Source organism: Festucalex cinctus, chromosome 5 (assembly GCF_051991245.1).
Source record: "Festucalex cinctus isolate MCC-2025b chromosome 5, RoL_Fcin_1.0, whole genome shotgun sequence".
Lineage (NCBI taxonomy): Eukaryota > Metazoa > Chordata > Actinopteri > Syngnathiformes > Syngnathidae > Festucalex > Festucalex cinctus.
Genome location: NC_135415.1, coordinates 17,864,519 through 17,883,565, shown reverse-complemented (window position 1 = coordinate 17,883,565; position 19,047 = coordinate 17,864,519). Strand labels below are relative to the sequence as shown.

Below are 19,047 nucleotides of genomic sequence, written 5' to 3'. Positions count from 1 at the left end.
TTGCAGCAAGCGGATGACATCTGTTTTTCTGAGCGTGCCTTCATGACACTCCACTTGGGAGTTAACTGTAATACTAAACACATAACAAAAACAATTAAACACATTGTATATTTAAATACAAGAATAAGTGTGTTTCGAGTACATGCATCAATTTTATGAGCTGCTTATCCTATCGATAGTTTAGTGTGAGCACTCAATGGACAACTGGGTGGACTGACAAGGGAAAAATAGCGTTAGACATCAAACGCTGTAGTACTGCATACAGACAGGTAATATAACAATAATCAAGGGTAGGGATGTTCGATATCACTTTTTTTTTTAAGATCAATACTAGCATGAGTACTTAACTCTTGAGCAGACACCGATACCTATACCAGATACAAATACCATACCAGTATTTTTGATACATAAAATGTCAAATCATTTAAAACCTCCATATCATAACCTAGCATTTTCCTAAAATTGCATGGAATTATACTTGTAATTTCTAGTTGCTGATTGTAAAACAGCCACAAAAGGGCAGCCAATCCTTGTACTGACCACTGTCACGGGTACCGATACCTTGAAATAAAGGTAATGGCGGCATCTGTACTCGCCCATTCCCCCTCATGGGCATATATTGGTCCTAATCGGCGATAAACGAGTTATATTATTTTTTTTTTTTTTTTTTTTTAAAAACGAGTTATATTAATAAAGTTAACCACTTTCTTCTTCTACAATTTTTATATTCATATAAGTGTACTTACATGTGTGCAACCATTTTCTTAACCGCTTCCACAACATAACTGCTATTAATTTATTTTGATTTTATATGTTGCTGATTCATTTTATTTACATTTTCATTTTCATTTTATTTACCGTAAGTTATATTTAAAATTGAGTTTTGGTTCGTTTAATAAATACAAGTCCCCCATCGCAACAGGTGAATTAATTTCCATAAAGGTTGACTATTATTATTATTAAAATATAAATTAAATGTTTTTTTTTTTTTTTGAGGGAATTACCTAAGCTAATACAACCCCCCCCCCCCCCTTACCGGCAACCACCCCTCAAAACACATGTTACACTTAACTAATTAACTAATTTAACTTTTAAAATGCAAAATACAGAATAACTACAGAGCTGCCGATTACAGGCTGCATTTCTAAATTAATGTGAGCGGATGCGCTCTACGCTTCCCGGCAGCACGAGGAGGACGACAACGAAACGGCGGCTTAATAACTACGCTCAAGTTTTTTTTTTTTTTAACTTAAAATGGCTTACCTTAACCAGAATCCGGATTACAAATGTCACAAATAGTCAATGAAAATCCTTGATAGAGTGAATCCGTAAAAACCAAACCACAAAGTAGAGAGGGAAGGAACACCGTAATCATGTTTATTAATTATGATCAAAATAGACATGATTATTATTTTTTTTCTGTAATCACACAGCCCTGAGAGAAAGAGGAGCGTACAGGAAAGCTGACTCAGACTAATGAATCAAATCACACCATAGCAAAGAAAAGTTGGAGCATATTTTTACAAAATATGTGAAAATCTCAGCACGCGTGTGATGACTTTATTTTTAGGGACAGGATATGGCGTGCCATGTAGCACCATGAAACATGGCGTCCCCTCCAGTGAGCGTCCAACTGCCAGTCAGTGAACACATCAAAAGCTATTCAATACGCTGAGTCGCTCCCTCGCTCGCCTTGTACAGTCCTCTCTCTACCTTCCTTTTGGCTCTTTTACAACCCTCATCGTATTTCACACCACATAAAGCCCTAAAATGGCACATAAAACAGTTCATCTCCTTTCACTGTCAGCTTTCTGGGCTTAAAAAATTAAATATGTTTTACCGCAAGTACATAACTAAAACACGCCCCTGAAAAAAAAAATGCCATAAAGAATTCAAACACAGGCTTGCCATAAGTAATGGAGGATATAGGGCAGGGTGTAGATCAGCTAAGAGACAACGTGAGGAATTGGAAGCACACAAAAGTGATTGAGAGACATTTTTTTTTCTTTGCTGTCAATCACTTTTCAAATTAAAAAAAAAGAATGTCAGTGAAATGGCTAAACAAACAAAGCAATGAACAGCATGCAAAAAGGGGTCATATTGAGGGCAGAGTTCGAGGGCCGAATATGACAAAGAATATATGAGTGGAGTAGCAAAAGAAGACTAAGATGGTTTAAACCTCAACCCTAAAGTCACCGAGTTCACTGACATTTGCACCAGGATCCGCCTAGCTGTTCCTCACAGCTTTTCAGAAAAAGTCGCTCGGTCTTTTCAATTCTTAAGACGTTTTCTTTTTGCTATTTCGAGTTCAGAGTGAAAACAGTCACAAACAAGAGGGACAGAAAAGCAAATCAGATTGAATGTGATGAATTCAGGCCATGCCTACGCGGCAATTTGCAAATGTCCAAAGGATTCCTCTTGTATATCGTATGTGTTCTTTAGGAAAAATTAGCAAGGAGGGGGAGGAAAAATTGACAAGTGACAAGCGATTCATTGGAGCTGTCAACATGTCATTTGTGGCACATTCAAAGCTTACGTCAAGCGAGCGTATTCCCTCGCTGGTGAGGGTGACCTGGGTCATAACCATCTGACTCACCCAGACACAGCAGGTGAACGCCTGGAAATGCCACAATGAGAAATGAAAGCCTGCAAATAAAAAAAAATGCAAATGCAAATAACAGAACAGAGAATAAAAAAAAAAAATCTACAATTCTTTTTTGAGAGGACAATATGTCATTTGCATTTTCGGAGTTAAATTCAAATCAGCTGTCGCACAATACGTAAACATCCTGTTGAGATTTTACCACTGTGAACAGACAGCAGAAAGAAGAAGAAGAAAAAAAAAGGAAAGGGGTATAGCGGTAGTTTAGTATGAAATTCTATAAAAAAAACATTTCGAACTCTTCTTTCCAAACTGTGCAAATCCTAGCACATGTAAAGCTAGATTTGGCCATATTTTTATATTATATTTTTCCACATTTGTTATAGTTGTGAAGGTTCCTTGAAACTATTTTCATTCAATAGCAAAATAGGACAAATAAGGGCATACAAGTCAAGCGTGAAAAGCTTTTTAAGTAATTTGTGTGTTATCTTACGTTGGAAATCTTTTCAAATTTAGTCTCGGTAAAGTATCACAATTGGAGACCATTCTAAAAAATGGCTTAAGTTGTACTCACTGACATCCAGATATTGAGGGGAAAAAGAATAATATGATACTATAATAATATAAAATGAATTATGGGACAAAGAGATGTCCAAAAATTAGCCGGCATGCCCAGAAGATCAATCGTGACCTCTGTCAATTTACAAGGGCTGAAAAAGTAAACTGACGCCACAGAGACAAGTTGCTGAAATCAAGTGAGGCACCGAAGGCCTCAATTGATTTGTGTTTGGAAAGAATGACGCGTTGAGGGAGGTTGGAAGAAGAAGACAGTGAAGAGAGAGCGGGACCTTGCCTCGGAGGCTACGAGCTGAGGGGAAACTGGAGAGCGGCAGACAAAGCGGCGTAGCGCTCTTGTGAACAGGAACAAAGAGAGAGAGGTGCATTATGGGGGTTTGAGCCCTAAGCTGCCACAGTGGATGAGCCAATGGTGTACATATGAACAAAATTTTGCACCTATTTGTGCGATCACTTTCTTTCTTTGCTCAACATAGTCTGAAGGGATTACAATAATAAACAAATCACACGACGTACCATCACAACAGCCACATGTCGACTACTGAGCATACCAAATTCCCCGAAGCAAAGACTGGCCAAGCAATGTAGCGTGATCCCCTGCAGCCAATGATGGCCAAGCGGGGCGTATCATCACAAATCATTTGAATCTGGTGTAAGTCTTGACCTCCGCCGAACCCCTGGGGTTCGATCAAACCCAGGTTAAGAACCACTGGTCCATACAGTTAGTCCTCCAAACAGCACAATGTGTATATTCAAGAAAAAGTATGACAACCGTCAAGGTAATTTTTTCCATCCATCCACTCTGACATTAATTTTTTTTCGTCAGTCCTTCCTCATTCCCGTTTCTCTCCCTCTTCTCCCGTAAGGTCTACTGAACCAGAGCTGCAGATGAACTCTGGGTAGCACTGTCTCCAGGAAAAAAAAAACAAACAAAAAAAACAGAGTGATCAATGTGAGAAGGCATGAGGCGCTCATGGACAGGCCAATCAATGGTGGAAAGAACCTTGCCCAGGGCCTTATGCAAATGGAAGCACGTCCCGTAACCTCGGGAGTGAACATGCGCACTAGATCAATGGGACGAGGGTAGGACCTTACAGCGAGATCAGCCTCAGCCAGTAAATATGTAATGATGAATCCCTTAAGATTTCACTGAGCTCATAAGAACGAGCTGGGCTTCTTATATTACAAAGTGGCACAAAATAATAATAATAACAATAATAATGCTGAAAAGAATTAGGTATGGCATGGACAGGGACGGTCAGGAACATTCTTTAGAGTCTTGAGAACAGATTGATATTTCACTTCCTCTTGTCGAGAGAAAAATAAAGTGACAACAAGAGAGAGGCTTATGAATGGTCTCCTCAATAATACTTGTTGGAGATGAGTTTCTATTACATCACCATGGTAACAACTAGGGGTGTTAAAAAAAAATCGATTCGGCAATATATCGCGATACTACATTGCGCAATTCTCGAATCGATTCAATAGGCGGCTGAATCGATTTTTAAACTTCCATTTTTAATGGAAAAATATTCAACAAAACGTCTTACTTCGGGTTAGGGTTCACACCTTAAGCATGGAAGAATGTTATATGAACGGAACATTAAGCCTTAATATTTTATTTTAATGCTGTTCTAACATGAAACAGATTAAGTTTCAGATAAATAAATACTACATTTTCATACAAATCTTACACTCTACAAGTTTACTGATTAGTATTTTCTTAATTTTCTTTAATTTGAATGCAAACAATCGATTTGTAAATTCGTATCGGGATGAATTGGTATCGAATCGAATCGTGACCTGTGAATCGTGATACGAATCGAATCGTCAGGTACTAGGCAATTCACACCCCTAGTAACAACAGCGTGTTTTGACAAACAAACTAAGAAGAGTGCTTGACCAGACAGCCAAGATGCTCAGACTTTACAAATGACCCCTTTCCTCAATAAGAAAACACAAGTATGAATAATATACATCACAACTAAATCATGAACACTTCATTATTTGATTAATAGTGGCGCTACCAATGGTTTCAGTGTGTTTCCATTAAGATTCAGAACATTTTAGGAACTGTGCATGAGATGTTAACTATTGGAAAGTTGGAAACATATACATAAAAACTAAGATGAAAAAGAGGCATTAGGTTATAAATACAGTGCAGTCCAAGAAGTTAGAGACATATAGAACGAGAACAACAACAACAACAACAACAACAAAAACTCATGGGCAGAGACAATGGAAACAATACATAGAAGTGATTCCTGAGGCGTATTGACCATTGCTGGGTTACAGCAGAGAGCAGCGGGTCCATGTCTGCCTCAAGGAAATGAACTTAAGTCATAAAGTTGGATCAAAACAACATATACAAGCATCAAGTTCCCGAGTTTATAAACAATGTGAATTTAATTACATGCACTGCATTGCATTTTGGATTGCCCTTGCTTGTTGGACGTCTTAGATGAACTTTGTAAGCCAAAATGAAGAAAAGTAAACTAAATGTAAGATAACAAGGATGTTGTTTATAAATAATATGTATGACATTTCACCCATAGACTAGACAGAATCGATTCTGAATACACAGTGCAATACACTGTGCATCTCTGCTCTGTTGTCACCGTCAGCCTTTCAGAAGCACTTTCTCAAATCCACTCTCTTTCCAATGTCTGGATAAAGAAAAAAAAATGCAGCCTTGACTTATAAGCTGAATTTATCCAGTGATTATGCTTATAAAGCAAAACATTCAAATCATCTTTCTCCATTGAACTGAATGTAAATGTCATTAATCAATTCCAGCCCCAAACTGGTGTGCCGGGGTAGTATAACACCGCCATATGGATATTTACAAAGACGCTAACAGCTGCTCGATAAGCTGCAGTAATAGTAGTAATTTTCCACATAGGTGAAAGAATATTTTCCGGTGTTGTATTTTTACATGTTGCCACACTACTTGTGTTCAAATATCCTTTGCTTAAAGAGTTATAATACTATGTCAACCATGCTATTTGTTAGCCTTTCTATGGTGTATTATATTAAGTGTTAGCATTAAGCTAGCAGACTTTCCTAAGGCAAAGTTACTGTAAGTGGTTGTTCTAAATATAATTCTCAGGACTGGGAGCAATATCTGCTCAATATCTGCTAAACTAGTGCTTGCTAGTTTTGTACTCGAAAAACGTGAGTCGGGTCACTTGGAAGTCAAGGCATTACTCTATTAGAAACTTTAATGTGAAAAAACTTTATATAAACACCTGCTTATCTCTGGTGGTGCCACTGGCTAGCTAGTTTGAGCACAAACTGTTGAATTCTTGTTCTGTTTTATGGGTCAGTTTTACAGTAAACAGGGAATTGACTCTATATCTAGAGTGTGATTTCACTTCACCAGTACTTGTTTGCTATGACCATATTGTTCAGACAAAGAAGAAAAAAAAAATCCAACTCTCCAATAGCCATTACTTTAAAAAAATGTCTTGCACTTTCTGCATTAGAGTACATAAATGCCTTGGAAATATGGTGAACATGAAAGGAAAGGACCAACAAGTATTTGGGCACTCAATCCGGCATGCTAGCAACACAGAAGGAACATACCAAGTTAGCACATGAATGGGTCGCATTCGTCTAAAACACTTTTGCATTGATACTTTTTAATGAGCCTTGATTTTCTTCTAAGCGCACATGAACATAAAACATGTAATGAAATAGGTTCAATTAAAAAACATATCCAAGACGAGACACAAAACACACAACACGCAATTCACGCCGATATTGAAAGGCTCGCAAATGAGTACGCTCCCCTCCCCACCCCCATTCCTCCCCTCTGCACTACAAATGTAATCTAGAAACCAAGGAAGCTCCCAAAACATAGAGCGAAACACCAACAAAGGTGAGCATAATGGCGTTGTATTGAAGGGAATACTTCACAAAGCCTATTGTGAGAGTATCCTTTTCAGGCGGCAAACCCGCTGTAATTTGCTCTGCGTCATCTGCCTCCAGTCACAATGCAGCACTACAGCTTTGAAATGGATGGCAAATGAAGGCCATTTGTACATAATCACAGCAGATAGAAGAATTCGCAAGCCCTACAATGTGTTGTTGAGGTAAAAAGAAAGACCTTGGTCTATCTGCGGCAGCCAGCGCCGCAACGGTTTGGCAAAGGGAGGTCTTTTTATTTTTTTCTCCAGAAACAAGCAAATCAATTCAAATCAAATCAGCTTGCGAGCCGTGACATTTAAACAGTTCAATTTACATCCTTATGTTAAGAGGAGAGCCGCTCTCTGAGATGCCTATTCATTCGCAAGGAAATTAGACGTCTATATTACACTGGGTTAATAGAGCAAATATACTGTAGCGTTGTATCTTCTTTTTGCGGCGTACAAAGGACTCGGCATGTATGTCATTATGAGCGATGCACAAAAAAACAGAAGGGATAATGTACATAATATAGACAGGATTGGAAAGAAGCTGCAAGAACGTCGCGGCACACACATACACACACTTTCTCAGTGTCTGTCCTGAGGGCTGCCATCCCGCTGTGAGGGCCGGCGGGCACTTTTGTCATGGTGGTCCTTTTGTTTCACATCAAACAAAAACGCCACAGCTTTGCATATGGCTCCACTAATTTCTGTGAGTGTGCCCCAGTCATTTATCAACGCCTCTCGCCCTCTCCTCCTCTTTTCCTCCCCTAACGTGGCTGTGATAGCTGCTAACCACCAAGCTGTTCTGTTTAGGATGATGCAGGCTTCTCGGGGCTACGGCTGACACGCGCAGATGCGCACATGCGTATAAATGTACATCAATACGCACATACGGGCTCACGGAAGCCCACAGACTATCTGTGCAGCCAGTCGCAGACACACACACACAACTACATCAGCACACGGACACATTCACAGGAAACGACACAATGCTGCACCGCTTGCAAGCCCGCTAGCTATGGAAAACCTTGAGATTAAAAAAGAAAAAAGAAAAAAGAAAAAAAACAACTGAAAAAAGGAACAAGACATCTCTTTAGCCCCTCCTGAAGCAATAGACATGATAGCACTCTAGAGTTTAGAGGGTGGTTGAGATGTGCATATAAACATTAAATGAAGAGAATTTCTGTTGTCTGTCTCTAAACAAGTTTGCTTATTTTCATGGGCATAACAGTTTTTTTGGTACACATTATTAAGATGGAATTAAGTTTTCTAGCCTAATTAAAACCTTTCAAATATCCGTTAGGGGTGCAACTAAAGAGAATTTTAATTCTCGATTAATCTGCCAAAAAAATACAAAATAAAAAAATAATTTCCAATCCCTTTTTTAAAAAAAACCAGGACATTATTTCAAATTAACAGTGCAAATAAATTAATTACAAATTACTGAAACATGTCAGAAAATATGCAAAAATACCGATAATTGTTTTTTGTTTTTTTTAAGTAAAAGCAAATGTTTTATTTTGATTCAAGACAAAGATAATCATTCTGTTTTAATGGAGGACAACATAAATTGAAGAAGCTGAAATTCTGAGGATTTGGAGAACTTCTTATTAAAAACCATTAATCAATTATCAAAAATCATTATTGATTTCTTTGTAATCAATTATGTAGCAGTTACTTGTTGGACTACAAATATCAATGTTATTAGCCAGCTTTACCAATGCATTGAATATGTATTAAATTACAGGTAGTTGTTTATAGGAATATATACAATATATAGTTCATATACGTATAAACAATTATTTTATATTTTATAGTTATTTTAAATAATATAGAACAAAGTCACATTTGTATTAGCAGTCGGAAAAAAAAATGAATGCAAAAAAACAAAAGCTACCTTTAAAACATTGGAAATAAAAAAACTGCCATTTCAAGCAAATGCAGAAACCTTTCATTTAGCTCCATGTGCATTCGGGCACAGTTGTCTCTTTCACTTGACACATTCAAGAGAATACATTTTGAGGAATAAACCTATTTACAGTCTGACGGCGATGTTTGCTATGCAAAAAAAATAAGATCCATCGGTTTCATGCCTGCGCATTGAGCGGCTGGCTTAGTGCAGGATGTGCTGAGGCTAGGTGGGCAAAAACACAGGAAGCAGGTTGGAAATGGGCAACTTCCGCTGATGAAGACATATACGGGGAAAGAAAAAAAAAAAAGTCTTATTTTACTATTTATCGAGTGTTTCCTGGAAAATCCCATTACAAATTCATTAATCTGGACTTTGTTGAGAGATTGGTGTAACTTCATTTGCACTCGTGAGGCTTTGTCTTCTCTGACTCCATTAATTGTGATGTCCTGATTAGATACACAGACATATTTTATTAATTACATACGGAAATGAAGATGTTGAAGGCGATTCTAATCTTAAAAAATCCTAATCAATAAAAGGAATCCCAGTCGCTATTCAACAAAGGCAGAAAAAGAGGAAAAGAAGCAAGAGTGTTTTCACAGCCGGCTGTTACCATGCCAGTCATGAAGCGACAGTCCTGCACAGAGGGCAGAGTTGGCCCGGCTGCTGCCCCGAGGGTCACCCCGACTGGGCGAGGGAGGCTCCGGAAGGACAAAAGAAATGAGAACAAAAAAATAAATCGTGGGGGCGCAGGAGGAAAGAAAACAGTGTTGCTAAGTACAACTAACTTCTCCAACTTCGGCTGACTCACCCCAGACTGTTTTGCTAGCGGCATCTCCACCTCCTGGTTGGAAAACAGACACTTAAACATACTTAATCACTTCATGCACAACAAGTTGGAATTAATAAATAAAAAAATGGATGGACATTTGGCTAGTTTGTCCAGCACGTATGAGTTCTGCTCATTTCTATACTTTAAGGAGCTGTTGCAGCAGCTGGCTTGTTGGCACCCACACACTTGTGTGCAGAGACAGATGCCTTCTTATATAAGATCTTATATAATGCTACCACATCCTTTCCAATAAGACTGCTCTTTTTTCACTTTGTGAGCACATAGGTTAGAGTGGGATAGACAACTCTTCCGTAACATGACCGCCGCCCGCCACCAACACTTCCACGCTCAAGCCCACTCCTGCCAATGAAGACGGATGAAAGAAAAAGGTACAGATGGCAGACTCCTCGCTTTCTGTGGTTCTGCCCTCAAGTTCGTTCGATTTTTATTTATTTTATATATATATTTTTTTTTATGTGCAACTCATCCCTTATTATAAGATGTATATAAATATACATATTTTTGGATAGCCTGTTCCAAGTACCACTGTAGTATATTGTTTAAAATGCACGGAAGTTAGGTGAGTGAACTTCTACACCATTGGAGACATTCTCAAATCAACCTTTGTCAATAATATGGACTAACTCTACTGCACAAACTGCATAACACTTTATGTTAATCAGGGAAACGGAAATAATCTGAATCAAACTGCCATTATGTAAACATTAAACAAACTTCATCAACTTTACAACAGCCCAACATTTCCCTTTGGCACAAAAGAATAACATGTTGGCCAATGCTATGAATAGTTTTGTTCATCTATTTATGCCAGTGACATATATTTAAAGGCATAACAAGTAAATGCTCTTCTATTAGGTGCAGAATGCACAATAACCCTTCGCAATATCTAGATCTACCTGTTGCCATTCCTACATTCCTAGTGTCATGGTTTAAGTGAGTCCATTTGTGAGTAAATTCAGTTGAGATCATCATTATTTTAGTGTCTTTGCTTGGTATTGGGCCATGACATTTTTCTTGGGTAAAATGGATGGATACCTTGGCTCAATAAAAGTCAGGATCACTGATTTAAGGAACTGAAAGGAGGCTTTCCAAAGGCATAATTTAGTGCACTTTTCTTATTTGCCATAAAAGCGTGAAAAATATTCACCCGATAAATATCAAATAATGAATCGTGCGTTCATAATCAACTCAGATACCATGTGACAGATAGGGGGACAATTTCTGCTAACCTTTCGTGTCCAAGCCATTCTTCCTCTTTTTTTTTTTTAATGGTGATGTCAACATATTGTCACTTGTGTGTACAACTCTCAAGAAGTCTGCACTTTCCCTAAATGGCATCACTGCTTTGCAGGCATAAAAGAAACAAAAACAAACATGCCAAATATTCCATACAACAGGATATGCATAATATAAGTATAGAATTCACACAGCCAAGTGAGATTTTGGACTAAATTCTCATGAGAGCCTGTTTTCTACAACGGCGTCTTCTAGTCATAAAAGCAGAAAGGAAGAGCTGCAACAGTTAACTGAAATGGATAGATGGAATGTGTGCAAGGGTAAAAGGGTGAAAAAACGGTGGGGGTGAGGCAGAAAGCGCAAGCAGCCTTTCGCCCTGTGGCTTCTCTTTCTGCACTCGCAGTCAAAGGCAGTTAGCTCCTCTTTGATGTATCTATAATTAGTCCGTACGCAGTGTTTTTAAAACGAAATCAAATTGCAATGAAACACTTGAGCGCGCCACACCGGGGTTAACATGCTCCGGAGCATGGGGAGCGAGCAGGAGAAATTAACAGCGGGCCCTTTTGATAGGCTTGATCAGAAATGTATTTATTAACTGCAAAGGGGAGCAGTAATTAACCCGCAGACAGCTTGTTTTCTCTGGGTCTTCTCATGTGTCGAACAGTTCATCCCGCAAGGCTCACACACACACACACGCACCCCCACACACACACACTTGCCATCCCATCCCGCTGGACCAATTTCTCCTCAATTAAGTAGATGGTGTATGTGTGCCAGTGCGTGCTTATAAGTGCAGTGAGACACATTGATGTAGATACGAAATACTCGTTGCTTTAAATCTTGTGTATTTGTGCATGTGATCTTTCTGCACAGCAAGCCTTGAGTGCATTTGGCTAAAATGTCAAAGATCTCGGAAGAGATGCGACTCTGTATCTGCGTTCCCAATTAGTTTCAGGTTGGAAGACGTAAAGGAATTGCAGCAATAATAGACAACAGAAGCTGGTGAGGCCTCTAGGGAAACCTGACGGTGGCATTTACCAACACTGTCACTTAAAATGAACAAAGGATATCTTTCAGCTCTTTGTCTTGATGTTATCATTTCTGTAGCGAATGAGCTGTATGCAATGTATTTATATACACACATGCACCACCCTCCATATGAGCGATTTAACAGGGTTCTCACTTGACAAGGACATTACTTAAAAGGGTCCAGCAAGAACCTCAACATAAGCCTTAAAACCCACCGAGATGCTGAGTGAGGGAAACACACAACGAAAGAAAGGATCCAAATGGAAGGAAGAGCGATTCGGCGTCACACAGTAGAGAAGCCCAAGAGATTGTGATGCTGTCACAGACAAAACACTGCATGAATATTTAGCAGCCAAATTAAAATTACAAAATACGAGGAAGAAAAAATAGGAAAAGTCAAAAGATGAGGAATAAAATCTTTCTGAAAACACCAGTGGGACAAGTGACCACCGTCAGTTCCTCACTAGATGTTTGCTGGTAAGAAAATACCTGAGAAATGGCATTAATAAAGCGAGTGGCTTGAGCGGTAAATCTTTATTTTCAGGGAACTGGAAGAAGTCTGGTAACCTGAATTCACTCAATGACCACGCAAAGACCATTGTGCTAGCATTGTGCTAAACACAAAAACACAATTAGCCTAGTTCTAATATATCGGACTGTCCAGATGATTGAATTGGGGTGAGAAAGGCAACAAACAAACGCTCCAGAAAAAAGGCAAATTTATCACAAAGCAAAATATATTATTCCCCAAATATAATGAAATTATGCACCTTTAGATTGTGATCTGCAGTGAGATCACATCAAAACAATCTGACTAGAAGTTCCGCATTATGATCTTATGTCATTGCCATGACAGAATTGGTAGCCTTTGATCTGCCTGAGTGATAACATTCAATATTATAGAAACATAATTAGTTTTGGGGCTGACAGCAATTATAGCTGCTCCCATTTCAAAAGACCAGTGCATTTTACTAAATAAATCAACATTAAATATGTTGACAAATGTCAACATAGCACTGTCATGATAGCATTTTGTTGCACAGAAGCTAACTGCTCCAAATATTGCTGCCAGTTAACTTGAGCTATTTGTTTTTCAAACAATAGTATATTCTCAAGGCAAGGTAAGCAAAGTAGCGGAACAAACTGAACATTATATCCTTTTGGGGGAAATTACAGTTTGATTTTGAGATTTAGATGATGACATGCAGCCTTTACTGTTTGTAAGCCATAAGCACTTGACTGCTGCATGCCAGAGTCATAAAACTATGGTGGACATAACACAAAATGCTAAGGTTTGGGTACTTAATAGGGGTGTCACGATTCGCCAACTCCACGATTCGATTTAAATTTCGATTTTGGGGTCACGATTCGATTTTTTTTTAGATTTTTTTTTTTTTTTTTTTTTCCGCTCCCCCACTTTATAACACAGAGGCATATGCTTCTGTAGGCTAAGGCTAGTCTATGATCATTGGTTCTATTCATTGTACAGTAAATCTTATTTCAAAAGATCGGCTACATATAGGTGATGCAATTTCCATATTATTTTTGTGTAAATTTATGTAATATATGATAATTGACATTAGGCAGGAATGATCAAATTCAAAGAATTTATTTACAATATAAAGTTAACCGTCTTGTTCTTACTGAAGTGTAAAATAAAAAATAAAAAAACAAAAACAAAAAGTCACAGTGGGTGCCTGCCATCTATTGACTGTTTTTGGTTACAACAGTGTGCTGTGCGTTCCTCTTAAAATAATGTGCAATGTGCAACAACAACAAAAAATATATTGTATCCAAAGTCATGGAACAAACACAGCCTGAACAAACTATATCCCAACATTTACAGTTGCTGGGCATACTGTAGCGTGGTTCAAGTACACTAATTAAATGTTTGAATCCAGCGTTTTCCAAGGCTGCAGGTCTGCTGCTATAAATAGACCTATGGATCTGGCGTTTCGCGCGAGCTGAAGTGTGTGGAAGTTTCACTGTAAATGAGGATGAAATAGTTGGTTGGACCGTTGTTTTCCCACTTCTAGTTGAATTTGATAAATCTAAATCTTTGTGATGCCTGCGTAAATGTCCCGTCATGTTTGTCGTGTTTCCCGTTGTTACGGCTGGCGGCTCGGGCCCGCCGCCGGCTCCGCTCCCCTAGTATGTATGTGTGTGTTTGTGTCGGCTGGTGCCCGTATAATGGTACTTCAGTTTGAATGCGCCAGCGCGACACTCTGATTGGAGGACTGTGCCAGCGCGACACTCCGATTGGACGACTGTGCCAGCGCGACACTCCGATTGGACGACTGTGCCAGCGCGACGCTATTGTGTATCCGTGTATTATACCCCTATTGGTTATTGTTGTTTCTCCTCCGTTCTGTCAGTTCTGTCAAATGCGGTTATTATTTGTTCACCTTCCACTTTCACTCCCTTGTCAAACCCCTGCCTGAAATTTCAATTAAAAGTACTCAGATGTTAAAGTCGACCCGTGTTTATCTACTCTATATTTTCTGTTATTGTGTTACTTCCCTTCCCCTTGACGAGCCGGGCGTAACACCGTGGCCGAGTACAGTACGCGCACATAGCATATCTTGCAACTGTGGTCTTTTTATCGACAACGTGAACGTTGTCGACATAACTCACCGGGAACGCAAAATGTTTCCAAACTGGTGACGAGAGAAGCGGGAGCGGCTTGAAGCACCATTGCTGTGTCTGTCCGCGCTTGCCATCATGACTGCAGGAGAAGTCAGCTAACAAGTGCCGTTAGCTAGTAGCTGAATGGCTGCGTCTCATTTGCTTTCCTGGGAGGTGGCGGTGGCGGCGGTGGCGGCGGGCGCGGGGGGGGGGCATCGAATCGTGTGTCCTCTCTTCTATTTCGATGCTCGAAATCGTGACGTAATTTCGATCGATTTCGATAAAAAATCGAAATCGTGACACCCTTAGTACTTAATCCAGTGTCCATTCTGACTGAGTATACTGATTTTGTTCGCGTTTTAGACAAATAGAATTAAAATCTTCAGGAAATAGCTAGAAGACAGGGCGGCACACTGTGTGGCAATGTCTTGAGCCTCAACTTTGGTCTTTAGATTATTATTTATTTTTTTCCCCAACCTAGAAACCAAACTTCTGTTGTATGTCACCGTTAACTCTTTTACTGCCCCACGTTATCAAAAAAACATATATGTCAAAGGCTTTGATCATCCACGAAAAGAGATACAATGCTTCCATCTGCTAGCCATAGTTAGTGGGTGTTTTTGATTCCACAACCCATTGACCAGGCAGCACTGCACTTAGACGTTGCACTGAGAAAAAAAATCAAATGAAAAACGTAGTTGACGTCATTTAACGTTTATGGCGGCATACGTCGTGATTTTACTGAAACGTTTTTGGCGGTCAAAGAGTTAATATTGTGTAAGTGGCAGACTCACAGGTCTCTCAGTGCTTCAAACTACTGAGCATGTGTGGACTATAAGTATAAACTTCAACAGCGAGTAGATTCCACAAGCCAAATCTGTCCACGATCCAGGTTTTGCTTCTCTTGGTGGCCAACCAATTGGAATAGGAGAGTTAACATTACATCAACATTTGTGCAACACCTTTGACAACAACATAGGAGGTGTGTCAGGAAATAATTTAACACATTATTCCTACTTCAAGTGCGTGTGCTGTGATAACACACATCAAGAAAGAAGAAAGATAAAATCATCAGTAACACCCCCCCCACCAGTTTTCTACTTATCGTGTTCAGGTCATGGCAGAAGATGGAATCGATCACAGCTGACGAGTGAAACATGTCAGCCATCCCTTTCACTCCCAACATCTTTCAACGCACAAGTCTCAAGGCTGAGGAATCTGCATGTCAGTAACAGTACCGCTGTGCTGCCATCCTGACAGAATTTATTGGAAGAAGTCAATGCTTTATCTAGTGGTTGAATGGAGCCCAAGGACAGGACAAAACAAATTGCTAATTGAACAAGTACTCTACTACGTGACTCCCTCAACTGTCAGGAGTTGGTGCAGCTATTAAGCTTATATTATGATATTACTTTCCCTATTTAATGTTATTTTTTCTAGGGTTTGTTTTCTGATATTTTGAGTCCTGTCACTAAACCACAGCAAACGTGTGCTCTAAAATGTGACAATGATCATAGCATGCTGTGTACAAATCTACACAATTACTCAAGAAAGTCATGTTTATGTTCAAATACACGTAAACTTTTGCAAAAGCAATCGTGTTGAGCCGACAGCACAACCATGCGTTGTACTTTTAATGAACGATTACGAATGTGAAGTGGGACCCAAAAAACCCCAAAACAAAACAAAACAAAACACTGACCAGCTCAACAAAGGACAGCCCTCCATAGCTGTGGGCCACGATGAAGACATGCTTGGCTGCAGCTTTGGCCACAAAGTGATCCCACACGTACAGCACGTGTTCCTCAGAGGAACCGTTTTCCTGCAAAACACAAACAGACTTTTCAGTTTGGGGCTGTCAGAAAAGACACATCTTTGAACTGTTTTACAAACTTTGACATAGTCGCTGACGTGTGAGACCATCCAAATGTTATGCTACAGTAAAAGGAAACAAAAGAGAAATAGAAAAGCGGTGGTAGCCTGAGGAGATATCTATAAAGAGGCACTCTTTAGTCAATCAATAAGTCTTGCATATTGCAAATGCCCTAAATGTAAAACTCAATAAGCTTAGAGAGGTAACGTTTAAATCTTAATTTGTAACCGGTTGCGCAATCAATGGCCTATCTATACGCCAGTGGCGACCACATGGAAAGACACTTGGGAAGGTCAAAAGAAAAAAACAAAAAACAAAACAAAGGACAGCACATACATGTAAAGTACACATGAAGAAACAAAACATAAATCATCAGACACATAATCGCACACACTAAGAATGCCTGCACACATTTTACCTCGACTCCTTTACGGTCACCACACACATTGTCACCAAGTCGGCATGTTTAATTAAAAAGAGATGTAAAGTAAACACTTATCCAGGGCCGCAAAGAACAATAGTAAAAGGAGACGAGTGAAAAGGGCATCCATTAATGAATTTGTGACATTGATTTGAGACTTTGATTTCCTATCAAACTGTCTGCCTAGCAATAAAAATAAACAACACATTCCGGCACACCACACAAAAGCGAACACAAAAAAGACCAAATCACAGCAACACACTGGATCTAATGTATGATGAACCCCTGCTGAGTGAAACCCTACAACGAATTGTGCATGAATATGAGAGAACATAGATAAGTAGGTAGCTAAGTACATACTTTATTATTATTATTTGTAATAAATAGGTGGTCTTTACTGTACATAAGTAAACCTGATCTGTTAATTGAGACTCAGACCGTGCAATAAAACCAAGCTGACATACCCCTGACACACCTGATAAGTTGGTAACAGAAAATAGACTAGATTTTACACTCGCTAAAAGGAGGTCTAACTTGTGGCGTAGGTGGTGTAACGCGATTTTGGTGGATTTGATCCAGGCGCAGGCAGACAGGTTCGGTGCTTGATGCGTGTGGTGGTATTTTATTCATAAATATGATAACAGCGTGGGTCTCTCCCCCCGTGAAACGTTGTATAAATCAATTAATTGAACTAATTGTTATTATTATCATCTTAAAATATTTTAATATGCCCCCCCACCCAACCTGGGCAGCACAACTATTGGGAGGGCGGGGTTACTCGGCAAGGCGGTCAACAATTCCAAGTCCACATCACTCGGAGAGGAAATTTAGCAGTTTACATGCATAAACATGTCAATCCCATCCCAGCGAGTAAATTTCTGCTTCCACAATATCAAGGACTGTTGCATTTCGACCACCCTGATTTTAATGGGACTGAGGGGAGCCGATTCGATTGGCCAGGAGTCAGCTGTGTTCCATCCCACAATGGTGCCAAATATGCCAAACAAAACTCCAGACTGCACTTTGTGCTAGAATTGGTTTGGGCACGAAAATAGGATCCATAATGTATTTTCTAAATGAGTTTACAATTTACAAAATATGAGCGTATGTTAAATATGTGACCTTAATCACAATGTTTGTCTTAAAATAATTATTGCATTATTTCATATAAGGGGAAAAATAAGAGGTCAAACAGCCTTGGAGAACATTTAAGGATTTCCAATTCACGTGTTGTTTTTCCCCAAACAGTATTTTTGAAATCTGATGTCACGCAACTGAAATCAATTTTGACACGTTTACATTTAGAAACAACAACGGGTCAACCATTAGTTTATATTTGAACTGGATTTCTTTTTTGGCCAAGTGAATATGATGTTGACATCGAAAATGGAAAACAATGCCTGTTTTCTACTAATTACAGTGCATCACAAACGCCCAGTAATTTCTCTAAGAAAGAGCTGTTTTTCTCCAGTTTAATGTCACTTTGTGCTAAAGTTTGTGCTTACCATTAGATGTGTTTTTGCTGCTATGTTTGTCCGGAGGTAAATTAACCTGTCAGTGTGTTTGTGTTTGCCACTAGATTAGCATGAGGGGGCTATCGTGTCAGCACCCGCCTCGACTCGCAGGGTGTGATGCAAGAGCAGGCAATGAATGCTCTGGCCTGCCCTCCTGCCATCAGGGCTGCGAGTGTGAGCGTGTGCGTTTATATATGTGCGTGCGTGTGTGTGTGTGGGAGGGCAGGCAGAGACAGAGATGTCTGTCTGAAAGGCTGTGACATCAAAGTCTTTTGAAGCCTCGCCGCTTTCCCCTCCGCCATGTCGCCCTTCATCAGAGAGGCCCGTTTCATTAGCTCCTTCCCTCTCTTCTAGCTTCTGGTACCTCTTGTTCTTCACCACCTCCTTTGTAATAATAGCGGCTGACACCGGCCAAGACAGTTGGGTGGCAAATTCAAGCGTTAGACATCTTGACTTTGAAAGATGGAGCCATTGTCCGCTTATTTATTTATACAT

General features: G+C 39.5%; 1 protein-coding gene across 4 annotated transcripts in view; it reads right to left on the bottom strand.

The window, feature by feature from the left end:
- Nucleotides 1–19,047, bottom strand: part of arb2a (ARB2 cotranscriptional regulator A) — a 157,677-nt gene that overhangs the window by 67,937 nt on the left and 70,693 nt on the right. For all 4 annotated transcript variants that reach the window (XM_077522795.1, XM_077522796.1, XM_077522794.1 and 1 more), the window contains exon 8: nucleotides 16,447–16,566. In XM_077522795.1, coding sequence (XP_077378921.1) covers nucleotides 16,447–16,566 — 120 coding nt within the window. The remainder of the gene's footprint in view (nucleotides 1–16,446; nucleotides 16,567–19,047) is intronic.